Raw genomic sequence first — 21,154 nt, 5'->3', positions numbered from 1 at the left:
AGTTTTCCGACAGCCAGGGAGAGAAAATGGTCTATGAGATGACCACTAACGAGCAGCAAAATAATGCTACCTGACAGTAATCAATTCAACAGACACACACCGAGACCGCTCACAGGCCAGGCCTTGTGAATGATGCTGCAAACGGAGAAGCGGAATAAGCTCTACCGCTCCGATGCCCAGGCTGCCGCGTCCTGTTCTCTTGCGTGTGTTTCTCCCCTGTGCCGTCCCTTGAATGCTGCTCTCTTTACCACCATCTTTTACTGTCTTCTCATTCCGCATCTCCCTCCGGACTATTTCATCCAGTCCTGCGGACTCATCTATTCTCATCGCTCCCAAACCTAGGTTCCAGCTAGGCTTACCCTGTGAGTTCCAGTCCCTTATGCTTCATATCTGTTGGATAACTCCACCTGGACATGCTACAGGAGCTGCAAACCTAAGCCCGCTGCCTTTTCTGTCTTGGAGAACACCGTGCTCTTATAAGCCAGATGCCTGGGTGTCATTTCAGACTCCTCCCTCTCCACATTTCTCATTTTCTATCAATCACTGGGACCTGTAGGTTTTACTCCCTTAACGATTCTCGTCTCCGGCCTCCTTCTGTCCATCTCTTTTACTATGGCCTCAGTTGAGGCCCCAATCCTAAGAGCCTCATTCTCTGGGCCCCTCCTGGTGGTGAAGGCCTCTGACCTGTGCCATGCTCTTAGTTTATAAATGCAACAAGAGATTTGGGGAAGATCAGGAGAAACCATTTGCTTATTAGTCCCAAGAAGGAAGTCACTGGTCCTTTGAGCCACAAATGTGTCCACCCACCTTTCTACTCTCCCCAGGCTGGGCGTACACTAAAGTGGGCGGGGCTTCAGCCTTTGGGGTCCTCAAATCCAGATTTGTGCTGTTTTGGCCTCGTCAGAGGGTCTCCAGGAAGGCAGACTGGAGGAAAATTCTGCTTGTCCAGTATCAGAGAGGTGACTCACCAAGGGTGATTCATACCACTCCATAGATTTATTATAAACCTAACAAATATTTTGTATCCATGAATAAGAGGGAACTTTCTCTCACTTTGTGAAGAGAACAAGAAAGCTCAGAACTGATTGTGCAGAGCACAGTGAAGTGAATTGCTTCTCTTTTTTTCTAGTCCTCCCTAGAAATTGAAAGAACCATGAAGAGCTTTCTTTGGACTATTGACTTCCTGAGAATTTTTAACAGCTTGACTCAGGATGTCTGTCTGTGGTACACGATAGTACCAAGGCTGTTCATATCTACCAGAGTCAATGAACTCTGCAGTTAAGTTATCTTTTGGGCAGGTATGTGAACTTGATCTAAATGCTGACACTAGGCAAATTTATGGATGGTGAATGAATAAATTCAGGAATGGAGTAAATTGTAACTAGGAGCCTTTGAGTTGTAAGCACTGTGCTAAGCTCCACACTGAGACAGGGAGAGAACATAGAGGAAGGCCATCTGATCCTACCGGAGGGTGGGCAGTCAGGGAAGACTACTTGGAGGTGGTGACATATGAGGTGATGTTTGAAGTATGAGGAGGAGTTGGCCAGAGAAAGAGTGGGGAGGAGAAAGGAATCTGGGAAGCAAGACCCATTCCTCTGGGCTCAGCGAGAAGGGACCTGGGTGCTGCTGGGTTTGGCAGGGACGAAGGTTGCGTGTGTGGGTGTGGCGGTGGGCGAGGCTGGGGAGACAGGCAGGTGCCAGGCTCTGGAAGGGAGTCTTGATGCATGCCACAGAGCCAGCACTTCGTTCTGAATCTCCATAGTGCCTTCAGAGGAGCTGAGGTACAAAGCGGATGTGACCAGATTTGCACCTCAGAGAGCACCGCCTGGCTGTGATGCGGAGGATGGAATTTCACGGGGCAAAACTGGAGGCCGTCTCCATGATTCAGGTGAGGGCAGACCAGGGTCTGGACTAAAGAAGGAGGCAAGGACAGTTACAAGTCCAGGTGACAGCACGTTCTCAGCTCCCGCGTCTTCCCCTCTCAGCCTTGTTTCCTATTGTCTTTGCTGTCTGTCTCTAAAGGTTCCCAGATATTTCATGGTACCTTAGTCTCTTCCAGCTGGAAACAAAGCCTAAAATTTTAAAGAGGACTAGAGAGAGAGAGCACCGATTCAACCCAAAGGGAGAGCCTTTGTTTGCGGTCGCATTTTGGGGACATGGCTTGCTCATGTAGTGTGTGTAGACTGAATGTCGCTGTACTCTTAGCAAGACCAGCTCGATCCCCTTTAAGGCACAGCCATCCTATGAAAATGGGAAAAACCAGGTTTGGCTTTTGGGGTATCTGGAATCAGAGGGAGCACACGCGTTCTCTCTGCGCTTCTCGAAGGCAGATCACGGCTGAAAGCAGCGGCCTCGGCCACCCCTGGGCTGGAATTGTCGGCCATTCGTCCCTCTTGTCCTCTTCCCAACATCCATGCCCTGCACCAGCCTGAAGTTCGCCCACGGCAGCCTCTGGGGACTCCAGGCTCAGCTGTAACCTGGGGCTCTTTGGAAGCTCTGCGTGGTGGTGCAGGTGGCCCTGGACCGCTTCCAGACCCGGGGTGGGGGTGGGGGAGGGTAGATCAGGGTTGGGAGAGCGGACAGGTGTTCTCTGCCTCTTGCCAGCATGTTGCAGTCACAGTTGTACTTTGCCTGAGTCAATAGGCAGAGTCATGGTGCTGTGTGACGGTGGCACTTCTGAGGCGGCTGCATTTCAGATTTCCAAGAGACCCTGAATCCTGTGGATGATATTTGCTTTAAATGGTGTGGAGGAGTAGAGGCATTCAGGGTTAGGTGTCTGGAGATGGATCCAAGGATGACACAGCTTATTAGCTTATGATAGACTAGTCAGTGTCTCCTTTCTGGGCCTCAGTTCCTCTCACGTCAAGGGGAGATAAATAATGATCCCTGCCCTCCATGGAAGCTTTCGTGAAGATAAACTTGTCAACTCTCTTGTCAACTCTCTCAGTGACCCTGAGGGCAGGGATGTGTCTTATTCACTTACATGTCCTCAGTGCCAAGCATTGTGCCTGGCAAACTCAAATGTTTGTTGATTGACTTCATAAACGGATGCTGCAATAAAGTGTACAGGACATGGGCATTCTCGGCTAATATAAAATTGCTGAGAATTTGATCACCAAAGAGAAGGCAGATTTCCATACGTGTCCTCCTCTCCATCCCCCTTTAGGTAAAGATGGAATGAGCTAATGTTTGTGTGGGAACATGTTAAAGTGAAAATCAGCTGGAGGGATACTGTCTTCCAACCTTTCTCTTCTCCTCAATTCTTGGCAGTGCTTGTGCTACTGGACGTTTTTCCGCTGGAGTAAAGCAGGGGGCGGCCCATCATTATTGATTCATTCCATGGCGAAAGATTATGTCACCTCTAGGAAGCTAAAGTTGCCAATCTCATAGACTGAAAAAGATTTTTATGCTCGTCTGAGACAAATGCCTTTCTGATTTGCATAAAAGGGTCCATTCCACCAGGAATTCCTTTCGGTTCCTATTTTCCCATTCCTGTGCTTCAAAAGAGAACTGACTGGGAGGTCGGACTCTCCTCATGCTGATCCTAGCTCCACCACTCTCTGCCCACTTGACCTCTGTTTAGTCCTTCAACCTGTCTGGGTCTCAGTTTCTTTATCTGCAAAGCGAGAGTGTTTGGTGGCCATGAGCAAGGCTGCGCCTTGCGGGCTCCCACCGGAGGGAGTGTAATCGGCCGAGAGCTCCAGCTGCTGCTGTGCAGTCAGTCCACTGTGGGCTGGCACCGTGAGCACGTTTCCCATGGGCTGCCGCCAGCCGGTGACCGAGTGCGGTGGGGACCCTAAGGCAGGCCTCTTCCTGGGAGACACAGATGGCCGACTTTGGCTGGAGAACTCCGCGGCGTCCGTGTTGAGCCTTCTTTAGGCTGCAGGTGGTCTAGGACGCGTACACGCATCCTTCTCTCCCTCTCCTTCACTCGGGGACAGACTCGCGGTGTGTCTGCTGGGCGTGTTGGCCTCCGACTGTCTCCCATTTTCTCCTATGCATGCATTTCCCCTACTAAGATCGATGAATGTTCAGTCCCCTCTTGGTGTCTGCTTCTGGGAGGATCTGGACTCACACGGGGTGATAATAGCTTGTGGTGAGGACCAAGTGCAGTGACGTAAGCAAGGCATTGATTGGAATGACAGGCACAAAATACGTGCCCAGGAAGTGGTAGGATGTCCTGTTGTCGTCGTCATCATCTGGCCAATTTTGCTTCTTTGTTTGTTTCGGGCACAGAGAGCTCCAGTGGCACATCCCAGGTCACAAGGCAACTTTGTATTAGAGTGAGAGCAACTGTGATTTCTGAGAAGAAATGGATTCATTAAAACACCCTTTGAAAACTTACTTAATTTAAGCAAAAGGCACAAACCAAATCCCTTTGAAATGTGCAGCCATCTTTGCCAAAGCAACCAACTCCATTTTTAGTCAAATGCACAAATGATTGGTAACATTCTTAGGTGCCTGCCAGTACTCTTGATATCTAGAAATATAGTCCAATCAGTAAACCAGGGCAGCTCCTTTGCTGTTCCTGAGAATTCTGTGGGGGTGCAAAAAATTGGCCATTATTATTCATAGTTTGCAGATAAGGAAGCAGAGAAACTAAGTGGCAGTTTCAAGGTCACCCAGATGCTGACAAGTTTGGGGCTGAAACTGCTTTTTTCTCCTGGTGCTCTGGAAACTCAAGGATTGGTGGATGCTGTTCAAACTCTGTTCCCAGAGACAGTCTTATATCAAACTGGAACCAGGAACTGGCCTGAAAAGACCCTTCTCAAGCCCTGTTCTGCCCAGCCTCAGGCATGCTAGAAGCCCTGGAGCCATCCGTGATGCAGGTCAGTGAAGGAGACCCAGCTCCAACTGGCCTCCATGCTCAGGGCCATCATTTGTCATCCAACAAGTCTTCATCCTAATGGTTGTTGCCTGATGCTGTGGAATATGTTCCCTAAGTAGACTGTCACTCCCTGAGCTGGGGGGGATCGTGAGTTATCCCCGCTACCACACAGCTCCTCATGCCCATTTGGTGCTGAATAAATGCTTGTTATTGAGGATGGTGGTGATTCCGATGGAGCTTTTGTTTATAGTTTGAAGGAATTATCGGCAGCAACAACTGAAAACGATTATTTCCTCTATGCCAGCACTGTGCCAAGATATAGAGATCTGGTGATTAAGAGAAGCTTTCTGACTCTCAGAAGTTTATAGGCTTGTGGGGAGATGGACAGGCTGAGCCTGCCTGGGGAGTCCAGGATGACTTCGCGGAGGAGGCAACTCTCAGCTGAGACTGAGGAGGATGGGAATTTCCCAGGCAGATGGTGGGGTGTGGGGGGGTGGGCGAGGAGCGCTGCTGGCTGAGGGAACGTCTGAGAAGGTGTGGAGGTGGGAACTGAGCACTGCTGTGTTGGAGGACCCGCTGTTTAGTCTTGCTGGAATGTCAAGCTGTTTTTTACTTAACACTGCTCATCCACATTGTATGTGTGGTTTGGAAGTGCCAACATTTCTTCCTTCCATTCTTCATTCATTTGATCAGCCATCATTGATTTTTGGCCTCTCACTGCGTGTCAGGCACTGTGCAGAACGCTGGAGCACATAGGTGAGGGGATTGACACAGTGCCTGCCGTCTGAATGACAAACGGGCTCTATCAACAGCACGGTGCAGTGGGTGTGGGCAACGGAGACCTCATCTAATGGGGGTGTATTAGATGGTGGTGTGGGCGAGGCCGGCGGACATGGAGTTGCTGCTGTAACAAATTGCCATAAACTTAGTGGCTTAAAACAACACAAATGTATTGTATTATGGTTTTCGAGGTCAGGAGTTTAAAATCTGTCTCACTGGGAAGAAATTAATGTGTAGATAGGGATGCATCCTCCTGGAGGCTCTAGGGGAGAATCTGTCCCTGGCCTTTTCCGGCTTCTAGAGGCTGTCTGCATGCCTTGGCTCATGGCTACTCACTCTGACCTCTGTTTCTGTCCTTACATCTCTTTCTCTGACCCTTCTGCCTCCCTCTTATAAGGACACTTGTGATTACATTGAGCTCACCCAAATAATCCAGAAAAATCTCATTATCTCTAGATCTTGGGTTTAATCACATCTGCAAAGTCCCTTTTTGCCATATAAGGTTATATAGGCTTAAGTCCTAAGGATGAGGATGTGGATATCTTTGGGGGCCAATTTTCTGCAGACCACAGAGGGAGAAGGGGAGAGGGGATAGATGATTCTAGAAGTGGTATTTAACTTCAGACTTAGAGGTGGGTGAAAGTGGAGGCTGGTGGACTGGTCCAGGCAAGATGTGATGGTGGCCTGGATGAGGCTGGTGGCCATGGGGATGGTGAGAGGCGGAAGGGATGAAGGGTAAGTAGGAATCTGAATGCAGTGCCTTCAGGGAAGGGTTAGTGAGAACATAATTCCCAGGGTGCTGGTTCTCATTCTTAAATCTTTCAATCAGAGATTCCAGAAGGCTTTGTGTTCATGTAAGTCAGAAGGAAATGTAATGTTTGATGATTTTATATGATAGACTACTATACAATAAAGGCTGATGTTCAGCTTGGTTTACAAAGAGAAAAGCTGATTTTGCAGCTCTAGGTTGAAAGGCAGATAGATGTACAAACCAAGATTCCTTGAGGTGACCACCTCTCTGGCCTCAGGTCTGGGTGTTTGGAACAAGGAGTGACATTCCTGTGCTTTTATTTACCTTGAGTTTTCCAGGGCAGAGATCGAGCAATTTAGCTCTCACAGGTGAGATTGTTTGCCCCACTTAGGTAATTATGTTTGTCATCTCCTCATACTTTATTTACACCATAGCCAGTCTGCACGATGACAGAGGCCTTAATAAGCATTAGTAAAATAAAAGGAGAACAAAATTGGAGTGAAATGGCCATTCAGTGCTGCACAAGACAGATTTCTGAAATGCATGATGGCGTTATGGGTGTAACACACCTGGAACTTTCTGCCAGCCCAGAAAAGCCTCCAGGTTCACATAGTTATTTCCAAGGTAATGAAATTGCCCATACAGAGACCAGGGACCTTTGAGAATTCAATGTGTTCTGAAAACCAGGGGAAATTTCCTTTCTGATGGCTTCTTATTGGAGGGAAATAGAAGAAAAATTTTATTACTAACAGATTAGGAGAGATTTCAGCTAAGGCATCACATTTTCTGTTGAGAAATAAGTTTAGGTTCTGTTTTACGATTCTTGCTCTTTCAGGAAAGTAACTTAATTGGCATAAAACACGACTCGTTTCCTTCTCTCGTCATGGCCACCTTTCTTTTTCTTCTCCTTTACTGGTTGTCAGAAACCCGAACTTTCTGTACTGTGTCTGATTTTTGACTCACTTCCTGTATAGTGAGCTCATCCTCCTTTTCTTTGTTTAGTGACCACAGCCCCTGATAAAGAGGGACTTTTAAGCCTGCCAGTTGGTAATCTCTTCTCTGCTTTTGGTATCAGCTCCCCCTCAGTATTTAGACAGGGTGGCTGCATACCCCTCTCCTATTTTTCTCCTCTCCAAGTTGAGCAATATATCCGGTTTTCAAATACGGTGATCGGTTGCGTATCTTACGCATTGTTTAAACAGGGAAGCTAAGGGGGCAGATGATTGATAACTTACAGAGACATGGCTTTCAAATTTGGACCCTTGTAGAAAAATATAAGCATTTCAAACTCAATTAATAACTATTTTTTAAAACTAGGTATCCTGGTGCTCATTTTTTTTTTCCCCCAAACGCGAACAGGCAACCGATCAAATTCCCTAAATGTAGGCTTGGTGAACCAATGATTAATCCTCACATTTGAAAGCTGGCTTGAGGAAGACATCCGTGCTGGGTTCTGAGCAGTTTTGTTGTTTGTGTTTATAAACATCTCTTCTCCCCTCTCTCCCACCCCGATTCCCAGTGGCCGTTCCCGCAGCAGTGCCCCCGGTGTGCCAGCCCAAGGGTGCCACTAACGGGCGCTACCCGGCCCCACGCCTCTCCATCTCCTCCCGAGCCACGGTGGTAGCCAGGATGGAAGGCACCTCCCAGGGGGGCCTGCAGACCGTCATGAAGTGGAAGACTGTGGTCGCCATCTTCGTGGTCGTGGTGGTGTACCTCGTCACAGGCGGGCTCGTCTTCCGGGCTTTGGAGCAGCCCTTCGAGAGCAGTCAGAAGAACACCATCGCCTTGGAGAAGGCGGAATTCCTGCGGGATCATATCTGTGTGAGCCCGCAGGAGCTGGAGACGTTGATCCAGGTGAGCAGGGACTGAGTCTACCATAAGACAACCTGTGGGGAGAGAGGACGGTGTCGATTTTTTAATCTTTCTGGCTCTGGGATCATCTGCCTTTGGTTGAGATGCTCCTGATGGTCGACGAGGTTCTCTCCAGGGAGGTGACGTTTGAATTGAGACCTCGAAGAAGCCAGAGAGTGAGGCATGTGATGATGTGGGGGTAGAGGTGGCAGCAGGCAAAAGGGCTGTGGATTTTCAGATTCAAGCCCACCTATGTATGCTGATTAATTTCCTGGTTCTGAAGTCTGTGTGAGATGCTGGGGGTAAGAGGGTGACCTACGAGCTAAAGAAAGAATTTTAAATAAGCAGGGATGTGTTAAGTAGCCCAAAGTCAGTGAGGATAGACTAGAGGAAAGGCCACCAAATGTGGGATGAGGAGGCTGTTGGTGATGGTGACTTGGGAATAACCATTTTGGTGCTTTATGGGGATGGAGTAATAAGGATGGCAGTTAATCATCAAGGCTGCTGTTTTTGAACACTTTCTGTGTGTCAGGCACTGTCCTAAGGCCCTTACATACACTGGATATTAAGGAAAAAAAGATCCATAAAAAATGGAGGCCGAGAACGTGGGCTGCCACCTAGAGAAGCAAGGCAGTGAGAGCAGAGGGTGGAGGTGACCTTGGCGAGGGCGCCCCGTGTCCGGGAAGGGCCGTGGGAGAGCAGAGTCATCTAAGCGGCGTGATGGGAGGAAATGCAACAGGAGGCTTGAGAAGTCTGCGGAGGGCAGAGACAACCGAGGAGGAAAGAGAGACAGTTGGGAGCCCAGCTGGAGGCCTTCACCTTGCAGATGAGGGAGGATGGCTGCCTCCGAGGCTGAAGTTTGATTTCCTATCCCACACGCCCTCCTGAACCATGAAGAGTTGGTCATGGTGGAAGGTGGTGACATTTATGGAAGCAAGGCAGAGTCTCCTGGGGCTCTACAATTTGCAAGGCAGAGGGATGGAAAAGAAGGTTTCCATGATTCCTTTGGCTCTGAGATTATGTGCATCAAATTTTAATGGTGACTACAACTCAGGAGTCTGTAGGATTCGCCAGTCTGGCAGACTTTTTATCTATCTGCCTGCCTGCCTATCTATCTATCTATCTATCTATCTATCTATCTATCTATCTATCTCAAATTACGTAGGGTAGGGCAATTCTGAGGCTACTTATAATCTGGCACTTTCATAGTAAGTGTATTCTTTTAAATTAGTTTTAATAATCTGACTTGACTTTTAAGTAAATAAAAATACACAGTTTCCCCCGAGAATAAATATGGTTTCATACCTATGCCCTACAATTTTTATTAAAAAATAAAACTTTTATGAAACAATTTTTTCAGATTAATTTTTATTTTTCAGTTGCAGTTGACATTCGATATTATTTTATATTAGTTTCAGGTGTACAACACAGTGGTTAGAAATTTATATAATTTACAAAGTGATCTCTTGCTAGGTCTAGTACCATACATGGTTATCACAATATTATCGACAATCTTCCCTATGCTGTATTTTATATTCCTGTGCCAACAAATAAAACTTTTAAATGGTAAAAATCAAGGGCAACATTTCATACTATTCTTTCTTGGATGATCTTATTTTTTTTTTTATATGTTTCATGAGAAAATGTTTCCAAATGTGGTGATGAGAGCATTGTATTAATCTGTGCCAGATTTAAGGCCTGGAACGCCACAGAGAATGGAGGAAATTATTGCGGAGTAGTTTTAACTAAGAATGCAGTTACATTTATACATGCTGTTTCGATATGTGGTGAGATCCTTTTTATTTAGTTGCAATATATATAATAACCTAAAGCATGGTCCAAATTGAGTCTAGATTCATGCTTGAATTTTCTGTCCTTAGATAGTGAGATCTTGAGGAAAGAGATCATGTCTTATTATCTTTGCATCCATATGTAGCCTATGTATTGCTTTGCATCTAATTCTTGGCCAGTAGAGCAATGCTTTTGGAATGAGATATCCATAGATCTATAACATCGGTGATGCTGTGAGATAGATGAGCTTGTCTGTGCATTTGTTTATTAACTCGGTATTTCTATATCATCCGTTCTTTGGCTCTCTCCTTTATGAAGGAGCTCCGAGGCCGGAATGAATGACAGGATTTGGGGGGTGGGTGTAGCAGTTCTAATTCTGGTGCCGCCATTAAGACCCATTCCCTATTTTGGTCTCGGAGGTTTTTCTATGAAATGAGATGTGTGTATGTGTGTGTCATTTCTATAACAATAAAAAAAGCTACCCTTAATTAGGCACCTGCTATGAACTAGGCACCATACACCCATTATCTCATTTAATCTTCCCAGCAACCCTCTAAGTTGGTATTATTATTATGCCCATTTTATAGGTGAGAAAATGGATGCTAAAAGGGGTAGAGTAACTTTGCGGCAGAGCCGGAATTCAGAGTGAGGTCTGTCTGACTCTGCCCTGCCTCACCCAGTGAGTCTACAATCCCTTAAGTAGGTCTTGCTTTATCATAAGCTCCACTCTCTCTTAAACATTTGCTTTATATTTTACACTTTCTAGAATTTTAGCAGAGTCAAAACATTGAAGTTTCTGGACTCTAACGGAGAGCATTTCTCTCTTTCTTTCTTCTGTACCCAGTAAAATAGCAGTCTGGGACCTGGGGTACTTTAAGATCCCCATCTACTGTGATTGCAGGATTTACACTTGTGTTTGTCTCCAGTTTTTGTAGGTTAAGCAAGTTTAAATGTTGAATCTGTGTCAGTCAAAAATCAAATCGTTGTGGTTTGCCCTTCAGTTCACCAATTCTTCACAGGATGAAAATGTCCACACTTATGGGCCAGGCAGCATTCTCTCATGTTATGCCTGAGCAGCACTGTATATAGTGCTCATAAGAAACATGGTAGTTGGGAGGGTTTTCAATGTGCTGTGTTTCAAGCTATAAAAAATAGTATTATCGTATCTCCCCAAAGTCTGAAAGGAGTGACTGACAGGTAGAAAATTAGATCGATGGTATTTATCTGGTAGTGCTGGGACTCTTGGCTGGACTGAGCGACCCTTCATAAATGTGAGCTGGAAGTCGTGATTCATGTTATCAATGAGAAAAACAGAGTATCTGGAACAGCATACCCCCCACGAGATGCCTGGATAGCTTAGAGGAGCCATAGCTGGGGAGGGATCTATCAATGAATTAAACTACTCTATGGGGTACTGTGGGACTCCAGAGGAGACTGACAACTCACTGTCCCCTAGAGGTGAAGCCGGATGGCTTGTTGATGTGGAGGAAACCATCTTATTCTTTCATTTATTCCTTCTTCGTTCATCCTTTCATTCATTCATTTGATCATTCGTATAAGCATTCTTTAAGTTGCTATGGAGCTCCTGTTTTATCAGGTAACATGCTCGGTGTTGGGGATGGAAGGGCTGAGAATAAAGACGCACCTAGAGCAAGTTACTAACCTCTCTGTGATCCAGTTTCTTTATCAATAAAATGCGTCTAAAATCCCCCGCCCTTAGGGTGTTGAGAGGATTAAATTCTATAATTCATGGTAGAGCTTTGAACTGTGCTTGGCCCCTGGTGAGTGCTCGGGAAAAGACAGCTATTGCTGCCGAGCAGCTGCTGTTTATAGTATTATTCAAGGAGCTGGTAGTTTCAAGCACTGGTTCTTCATGGGGAGGAGGTTTGCCTCTAAGGGGCATCTGACAATGGAAACGTTTTTGATTGTCCCAACTCGGGGTGGGTGGGGGGCGGGGTGGTGCTACAGACATCAATGGGCAGAGGCCAGGGATTCTGCAGAACATCCTGCAAAGCACAGCATAGCCCCTCATCACAAAGAACTAAACAGTCAATAGACTGAGAAACCCTGGAGGAAGAGGCACGTACGCCAATGATTGGAATTCGTTGTCATGGACCTATTTGGAGTATGTGGAGAAATGGGAGCCCCAGCGAGGCAAACAGGGGAGATTTTTGTGGCTATTTATCTCCTTTAGTCCCCACAACTACTCTATGACGATAGTCTTTTGTGCCCATTTGCAGACGAGGAAACTGAGGCAGCCGAAGGTGACGTGACATGCTCAAGATCACCTGGTTAGTTAGCAGAGGGTCCAGGACTCACTCCTGAGTGGTCTGAACACATTTCCCAGGCTCTTAACCACCATGCATTCGAACAGAAATGTGGAATACAGGTGGCGGTTCATTCGATAGGTCACAGTGAAGGGCATCCTAGGGACATATGTGGCCCTTTGAAGGAGCAGCAATGGTCAGTGTGGCTTCGGCTGAGATGTATGGGAAGCAGTGGTAAGCAGGCCGAGGAGGAGGGGGGAGCGGGCTGGATTTGGGAGGTGCTCAGAGAGCCTTGCTGAGGAGTTTGGGATTTATGCTATGGGAAGTGACGAGTCACTGAAGGATTTAAGCAAGTGACATGATGGCAGTGTTCTGTTGGAAAGACAACTCTTTTAGCAATGTGGGAATTGGGTTGGGAGAAGGAGAGATTGGAGGAAGAAATTGGAAGAATATTGCAACATCATAGCTGAGAGATGCTAAGAGATAGAAATGGGCCATACTTAAGAGAATTCAACAAAAAAAAACTTGAAAATGACTTATTCCCCATTCAGCAAAGATTTCTGGAGTGCCTGCTCTGTTTTCCACATTTTTGCCTGTTTAAGCAGAGGCCATGTCGGCAGCCTCACTTGGTGATAAGCATCCAGACTCCGGAGTTAATCTTCCCGTGTTAAATCTCTATAGTCTTTGTGAGCTGTGTGACCTGGGGAGTCACCCCAGGCCTCAATTCCCCTTCTGCAAAATGGAGAGTGTCATAACGGTGTCTACTTGTTAGTTAGGATGCTCTGATTAAACATTAAAAGCTCAGTTCCTTTTAGCTATTGCGATTGCTACCATTTACTTGTTAGGGAAGGCAGAAAAAAAAAAAAAGAAAAAAAGAAAGAAACCAGAAAATCCCTAAGGTATGTGCATGCTGAGGTTCTGCTAAGAGAAAAGAGAAGAAAGTGCTTGAAATGTCCTTTGGGGCTTCAAAGCCTAAATTTTCTAATTGATGAATTTCCTCAATTTGCTTCTCCCATTATAATGTACAGTCCTCTTCACAGAAGTTGCTCCCACGAGTGCTGAGCTGGGCTGCTTACTCCACGCTGCTGTCTGTGTCTTGAGCCCAGGGAAGCCACACAGCAGTTTTCTGTTGCTTAGAGGACTTAGCCCGGCACCTGGATAATCATTTGAGCATCAGTGGAGACGCTCAGCCTCATATCTGTTAAGTAGACACGAGCTGCTCCACTGTTCTCTGCATGGTTTGAGGCAGAATTTCAGAGAGCCTCAGGGACCTAGAAGGCTCAGGCGGCCGCCAAGGAGTAGATCACCTGAACACTGGGGTGACCGTTGATTCTAAGGCGTGACTGAGGAAAAGGGCCTGTAGAGCCTGGTTGCCACTTATCCCTCAGTGAGGCATGTGGATCTTCCAGTTTGGTGCCCTGGGGTAAACCAAGTAACCCGAGCTGGGCCTCAGCAGTTCAGCCCATAGAGGACACTTCCAATTCACCCACCTCTAGCATCTCACCCCTGAGACAGTGTGAGGCAGTGATGACTGTAGTAGGGAAATCCCGCAGAGCTGTTCTAATGTTAAGAAATAGCTACCACTTATTGGTTGTTTACTTTCCTCTAGGCACCGTTCTAAGTGCTACAGCCCTTGAGCTCATTCAGTCCTTGCAACAAGCCTTCAGGTAGGTTCTGTCATCTTTGTCCCATTCTATGGATGAGCAAATAAACTCTCAGAAGTTAGGTGACTTGCCCAAGCTAAGGAACGGTCGATAAGTGGTTAAACTGGGATTTGAGCCTTGGGATGCGGGACTCCAGAGCACGTGTCTAACCGCTATGCTATTCCGTTTGCTTGGGTCAGTGGTGAGTATCTGCTACACTATGTCTGGGCCTTTTCTCAATGGGTTTACTCCAAGGAAAAGACTGGACGGATAAGGAAAAAGTATTAGGGGACCCTGGGCTGTCTGACATGGCACACTGCACTCTAAATGTGGACTGTTGCATTTTCAGCGACAGGGGTGTCAAGGAGGGGAAGAAGCAAGGGCATGAGAGTCAGGTAGACCTCCTTCCTTCACCCACTGAACCTCAGGCTCCTCCTTTTAAAGGGACTGGACAGCAGTCCCTCTCATCCGGAATATCGGGAGGGTTGATTGAGATAGCCCACACAAAGCGCCTAGCAGAGTGCCTGGCATATATATAGTTGATGTTTAGGAAACTTCATTTTTTTCTCCTGTTCTGTCTTTCTTCTCCAAAGTGCAGGGAATGGAATTGAATAGACAACGATAAGTGACTGAGAGTACTTGCTTTCCTTTGGCAGTAGAATAAAGTAAATTGAAAGTTTTTAAGGTCACGGTTTCCAGGAACTTGATTTGACAGTCACTCTAAGAACTTCTTTGTCCTTGACGCTCACCCGTGCCACAATTGCTTATTTCCCTGTCCCCAACACTGTTGTCTTAGAAACTTCTGTCGTAGCCAGTCTTGGAGGAAACAGTAACACATTCATCTCTGGTAATCCTCTATGAATAAAATCATGAAGTGGCTTCAGCGACTGACAGGGGAAGGGCCAAATGCGTCAGCTGGCACGGCTGCCGAGCGTTTGTTTTTCGGGTTGTGCCTCAGATGTTTTAAGGCTGATTATCTTCAGCGTAGCTCCTGTGGTTGCATAGCGGTAGTGTCTCCAGGAATAGCCATGTTGAAGGTAGGGTTGTTCCTTGGAAGTGGGTTTAGCATTGGATGAGGTGCCCACTCAGGAGGACATGGGACTCTCCATTCGCAGGGCCTACATGTAGCACAAACCACAGGGATCCCTTTCTCAAGGACCCCCTGGAGAACATCCCTGGGGGTGGCTTGGTGTAGTTGTCCCCAGAGCGGGAAGGTCACCTTATTTGTCTAGAAGGCTGACTTTTCCTCTGGCCTACTTTGGTTGCCTCGGCAAGTGACCTAACCTCTCAGAACCATCTTGCCCTCAAAACAGGCCGCTTCTATTCGTGGAAGCTCCTTCATCTGAAGAAAGCCTAAGGCTTTCATCTGTCTGGCATGGGTTGGGTCCAGAATTTCCTCGAAGTGTGGGCCTTGGGGTGGGGACCCCTTGTCTGACTATGTCTCCCCTCCTGGACCGCTTCTGTGACTTTTTATGTTGGCGAATGGGGCCTTTGTCACCAGTTTTCACTTTGTGACCTCTTAGGGATTTTTTTCCTTTGCCAATAAATGATTAGAGTCCTAGATACTTTGCTCAGTCCTCGGGCTTCAAGCTGGTTTGATGAATATTATTCACCAATGTTTATTCAGCACTGACTCTGGGCAGTTTCGGGGCCAGGCAGTTTTCACTCCCCGTTATCCCAAGGGGCAGTCATTGTCATTGCCCCCATTTACAGAGGCTAGGCACCTTGGTTAAGTTCTCACAGCCAGCTAGTGGCAGAAGTAGGCCTGGAATCTGATCTCTGTGACTCCGGGGCCCACGCTCTCTCGTTCAGGCTCTACTGTTGTTGGCACAATGGGGCTAGGCAGTGTAGACAGTGTGTGATTGTATCAAGGCAATTCCTCCTGACTAAAGGAAAATCCACTCACACGACATGACGGGAAAGCTCCTTCGTGAGAGTCAGTGCTTGCCTTCTGACACAGAGCGAGCGGCCTCTTTGTTTCTCTCCCGGATTTATAACCTTTCCAACCTACAGAGAGCGTCTGTGCCAAGGTGCTGGACCCTGGGCATACCGACTCGCTTCATCAGCCGTGCCCTTTGGGCCTGACTCCACAGTGCTTTGGTGGCGCAGGATATAATTTAAGATATGGGCAAGAGGGATGGGTTCAATGCTGTGGTCCTGGGCGTTGACCTTTAGTGTTGTCGTGGTGACCACAGCTGTTCTGCAGATAAGGGGAGGACCAGGAATCACAAGCTGCCAAACAGTTCTCCCTAGGAGGAGGAGATGTTGGTTAATTTATATGACCCATGAACATTTCCGAAGGCTGTGACATTTTCCATTCTCTTCTGTCAAGTTCCAAATCACTCACTCACTCGCTTACTCACTTGCTCACCCGCCCAACTCATTTGTTCACTTATTAATTCAACAAATTGATTGATTGCCTGCTGCGCGCCAGACACAACATCAAGGACTGGGGACAGAATGGTGAATAAAAGACAGACGTCGTCCCTGCCCTATCGGAGCTTATCGCTAGGATGACCAAACATCTCAATTTTTGTGGTTCTGCAGTAATTGTTAAGAGCATCCCTTTCTTTCTCAAAAATGTCCTGGTTTGAAAGATAACTTACATGGCCATCCTACCGACAGAAGAATACTGTGCGTAGGAGGACAGGGAGTAGGCATCTTACACTTTTGTTATTTTCTTTTGACCACTAGAGCCTAACATAGCACCTGCTTCAAGATAGGCATTCAGTAAATATTAGTGATCTAAATGAATACATTTGATTATAAGTAATGAAAATAATTATATGAGCCATACACCATCAAAATCCTGCTAAGCGAGATTTTTGCTTCATTTTAAATAAGAAGCAAACACATGCACATTTGTATATAAATGTGCACACAGTAACATTCATTTCTGGGTTTTCGTTTTATTTTTATGGGAGTCTTTTGGGGAACATTGAATTCTCATTTGCAAATTTATTTTTCTGGTGACATGCCATTTTCCATTAGCTCTTTAATTTCTGGCTTAAAAGCTCTCGATCTTCTTCACTAAATAGTGATGGAATCAACAACCCCAGGGATGAGAACAATAATAATAATGAAGCGGAGGCCTGTAGAGACGGATGGGGGCTGTGGGCCCATCTCTTGTGCGACCGCTTCGCTAGAGAAAGGGAGGTGCCTCTGACTTCAGGGCAACAACTCGGGGGGAGTCGCTTCAGCTTGTCAGAGCTGTGTCCTCGGCCACAAAGAACCCAGGCCGGCACTCACCAGCGGTCTCCTGATGCCTGAGCTTCAGCCTAAACTTCTTGCACAAAGGCTACTTGGAGGAAGGGATGGCTCAGGGCAGGGAAAGAGGAAGCTTATCTGGCTCTGCTCTAGGACTCCCAGCGAGGATTTCCACAGGCTGCTGAATGGATGTCTCAGGTGCCATGCTTTCCTTAAAGTCCTTCCATACCTAAAGATGTAAAGCTATGACATCTAGAGACACCAAGGGAATCTGCTCATGCATAAAGAAGATGAAAAGATGATTCAGAAGAAGTACTTTTAACAACCAGAACAAAAAGAAAGGACTTACATTGCATAGAAACAAAATCATTTTATGCTTTGCTTCTTGAGGGATCTAAAGGAAGGGCTCTTGGTCGCCAAAACAGATACAGAAGGCCTCATTCATTTGTTCATTCATTCATTCATTCCTTAAAACTTAAGCATGTTCTCTAGGCCAGTCGCTGTGCCAGGCATGAGGGATATATTGATAAAAGACAGAGTCGACTTGAAAGACTTCACAGTTGTAGCAAGGAGACAGATGAGAAAAATGATGATCGCCCAACAGAGTCTAAAAGTGGCCCGATGCTGTGGGGCCAAGCAGGGTGCCATGGCGGGTCCATGAAAGCTTCCCCGAGGACTTGGATTTTGGCACCTCTGAGGATAAACCAGTTCAGAAATCCAGATCAAAACCCTTAGTAGTGTGTCATAGTTGGTACTCCATACATGTTCAATTGATGAATGAATGAATGAATGACTTAAAATCAGTTCGTCACCACCACTGCTACCCTTTGGGTGTATATGAGGGATCCAAATGGCCACGTACTGACTGATCAGATCACGTCATCCTGCCACTTGAAACATAGCTACAGCCTCACAGTGCTCTTATGATAAAATCCAACACCAGGCCCGGTATAGTTTGGCCCCTGCCTGTCTCCCCTCTCCTCGCTTCCCAAGTTCTCTTTGCTAAGTGACCTCCAGCCTCACGGTCTCCCTTCCCTCAGTCCTTAGATACCTCGGCTTCCGTCCACTGCACAGCATCGGCCCTTGACTCTCCTAGGAACCCTGTCCCGCTGAGCCAGTTTTCCTGCTCATACATTCTCTCTGGTGCCTCACGGCTCTACCTCTCTCCCCTTTGCAGCATCATCCCGGTGTTATTCACACTTATTTGTGTGATTAGATGCATAAGGTTTGCCTCCACCACTTCCCATCAGTAGGTTGACCATATAATTTATCTTTCACATCAGGACATTTTTGAGAAATAAAGGGATGCTCTTAACAATTACTCTAGAATCACAAAAACTGGAATGTTTGCTCATCCTAGCAATAAGCTCCGAGAGGGCAGAGACTACGTCTGGTTTTATTCACCATTCTGTCCCCAGTACTTAATAGAAGCTTCCTGGTCCAGTGTGATTGGTGCTGGAAGATAAGGAAGCTACTCAGGCTTCTGTGCACCGAGCAGAAGTCTCTAACTCAACTTGTGGGGTCCCCCAAAAGACCTGCAGTTACCTGTGAGAAGACTGCGAAGTGTAATAACTATCTATTGGCTCTGGAGGGACATATCTTTGCATCTTCACATCAAGTGTTGAGGCTGAGTCAATATATTCAACTTAAAACCAAAGTACACGAGCCATCATTCGGGTCTGCAGTTAAGAGTCAATACGGAGAACGTATATTTTCTTTCCTTCTTGGTGGAAATGAGCAGGAGAGATGAAAAGTTTGCAGATACTGGTTAACCCTTCTGAGTAAATGAGGGTTTAACCTTTTATTTTTTGAAAAAATGAGGACCAGAGGTGCAAATTTCTATTTCTCTATATTGTCTTTTTTTTTTTTCCAGGTGGACATAACAGATGAGTTTTAGAAAAATCTTTGCAAGCTGGACAGAGAGCTATCTGTGGGAGATAGGAGAAAGCCAGAGTTAAAAGAGTGGATTTTTAACCAGTCCCAGCTCTGCCACTTACTAACTTCTACAACCAAGGGCAAGTTACTTCTGTTTCTGTTGTCTCATTTATAAAATGGGAATAATAATAGGATTTATTATTACAGATTTTTCATGAGGGCTGAATAAGATAAGAAGGCACATTGTGAATGCTGGCGACTGATTATTTTTATGAGTAGTCTAGAGCTTTCTTTAAAAATCTCTGGGACCATCTCTACTTCCTTGTCTGCCCCATGCCAAACTGTGCTCATTAGACAAAGTGCTGACAGGAAGTGCTGACTCCTTCTCAAAGGGGGCACAGGAAATGAAATATTAATTTGGGATTAATATTGAACACTCAGGATCAAGAAGGAGTCTAAACAAATAGCTACAACGAAAACAAGGTGTCAGAAGTATCTCTTTTTCATGATGGGATTAATCATCCATTAAAGGTCTGGTTCCCAACGTCGTGGCAGTGAAAGGAATAATGATTTTTGGTTTAGCTCACACTTTAATGAATCAAAATTTCTGTAGCTGTATTTGTAGCCCAGTAAAAAAAATTCCCCCTCGCCCCTAGAAATTGGATAGACTCATTTTTGATAGGAATAATTTCAAGTGCAGAGATCGCAGGGCATGCATCATACATTCTCCTCAGGACCAGGGCGGTTTTTCAACATCACTTGTAAATTTGTTATTCGGTCTATAGTGGTTGAGTCCAAACCGAGATAAAAGATGAGTTAGTCTGGAAGGGTATTGATCTTATCAGAGCAGACGCATTTCCCTGCTTCCTTAGTGGACTTGATGCTTTCCTCATGGTTTAAAATTTCTCTTATCTCATCCTTTCCTGTAGTCAAAGATAGAAAAAAATAAATAAATTCTACATTGTTAGGTAAAAGAGCTCCTTCCAATATGACTTGATCCCGCATGACAATGTTTAGATAGATTTTTCATTAGTATATATCCAGGTGCTGATAAATTGAGTTTTAGAACATTTCCCCACCTGAAGAATTAACTAATGGTAGCAACAAAAGCGAGCTTGTCTAAGACCGTCAGCTCCGGGTGCGGGGTCTAGTTCATCCTGGGTGTTTCTCTCTCTCTTATTCTCCGAACCGATTCTCCACTTGTCCTGTCCATTCTCCAGCTGACCTTTACTTTAGATGTATAACCAGGCTGTAAAATTCTGAAGAAAGGCTCATCTTTGCACATAACTGGATACTTAGGACTGCAGGAAAATAAACACTATTGTAATAGTCACCGTGGCACTGAAGGTGCCTTTCTCTTTGTCTTTCTATGGCTGACCTGGTTTTTGTGAATGTTTTTTTTTTTTGGTGGGAGACCCTGAGGTGGCGCAGCCATAGGATGGCCAGTCTGCACTGGCCAGCCCAGGGCTGACCGCTATGTCGGCTGTGTGCCCGGGTGGGAGGTGAGGACATGTTCACATCAATCCCCTTTCCGTCTTCCTTCTACCTCTCGTAGACACTTGAGGTGCCCAGCCTGGGTGGGAGCCAGTTTGCTCTCCCCAGAGGTAGGGGGCTGGGCCAACAGGGGCTGAGACAGGGTGAAAGGAGAACACGGGGGTGAAGAGAAGCTGCCATTCCAGCGTTGAGCATGACGATCTTCCTGTTGATGATTCTAATAGCATTTGCATGCCAGCTTTGCGGTGTTCTAGATGTGTGACCATGGCCAAGGTACCACACTATCCTGAGTCTTGTGTGTCCCATGGGGGTGGTAGTGATGCCCATCTCGTGGAGTCATCATGAGGGTTCGCTGAGTTCACCTGTGCACTAGTAAGCGCTCAGAGAGGATTCTGTTATTATTAATATTTATGAAATGAGAAGGCACGCCACCAAAAGTCCAATATGCATTAAAAAAAAATGCCGACGACAGCCCTGCAAAGAAGATCCCTCATTTTATAGACGAGGAAACCGAGGCTCAGAGAAGTGACGTGCACAGGCTGAACATTCGCCTCTTTCCCCACGAACTTCCTCAGTCCTAAGAGCAGTCGGTACCTGAGGTGCTCACATACTGCCTCTCTGTGCTGAAGCAGAGACTTGGAATCAGCCACAGAAGTGCCTTGCTGGG

General features: G+C 46.3%; 1 protein-coding gene across 2 annotated transcripts in view; it reads left to right on the top strand.

The window, feature by feature from the left end:
• The window catches only part of KCNK10 (potassium two pore domain channel subfamily K member 10), a 112,045-nt gene that overhangs the window by 46,695 nt on the left and 44,196 nt on the right, over positions 1–21,154 (top strand). The window contains exons 1-2 of one of the 2 annotated variants that reach the window (XM_039883977.1): positions 1,351–1,888; positions 7,879–8,213. In XM_039883977.1, the coding sequence (XP_039739911.1) occupies positions 7,989–8,213 (225 nt within the window). In that variant the 5' untranslated portion in view covers positions 1,351–1,888; positions 7,879–7,988. Of the gene's footprint in view, positions 1–1,350; positions 1,889–7,878; positions 8,214–21,154 lie in introns of those variants that run through there. The other variant, XM_039883976.1, reaches the window with a different exon arrangement.

Source organism: Pteropus medius, unplaced genomic scaffold (assembly GCF_902729225.1).
Source record: "Pteropus medius unplaced genomic scaffold, Ma_sr-lr_union100, whole genome shotgun sequence".
Taxonomy (NCBI): domain Eukaryota; kingdom Metazoa; phylum Chordata; class Mammalia; order Chiroptera; family Pteropodidae; genus Pteropus; species Pteropus medius.
Note: the sequence above shows the minus strand (reverse complement) of the source record. Positions and strands in the feature narration are given on the sequence as shown.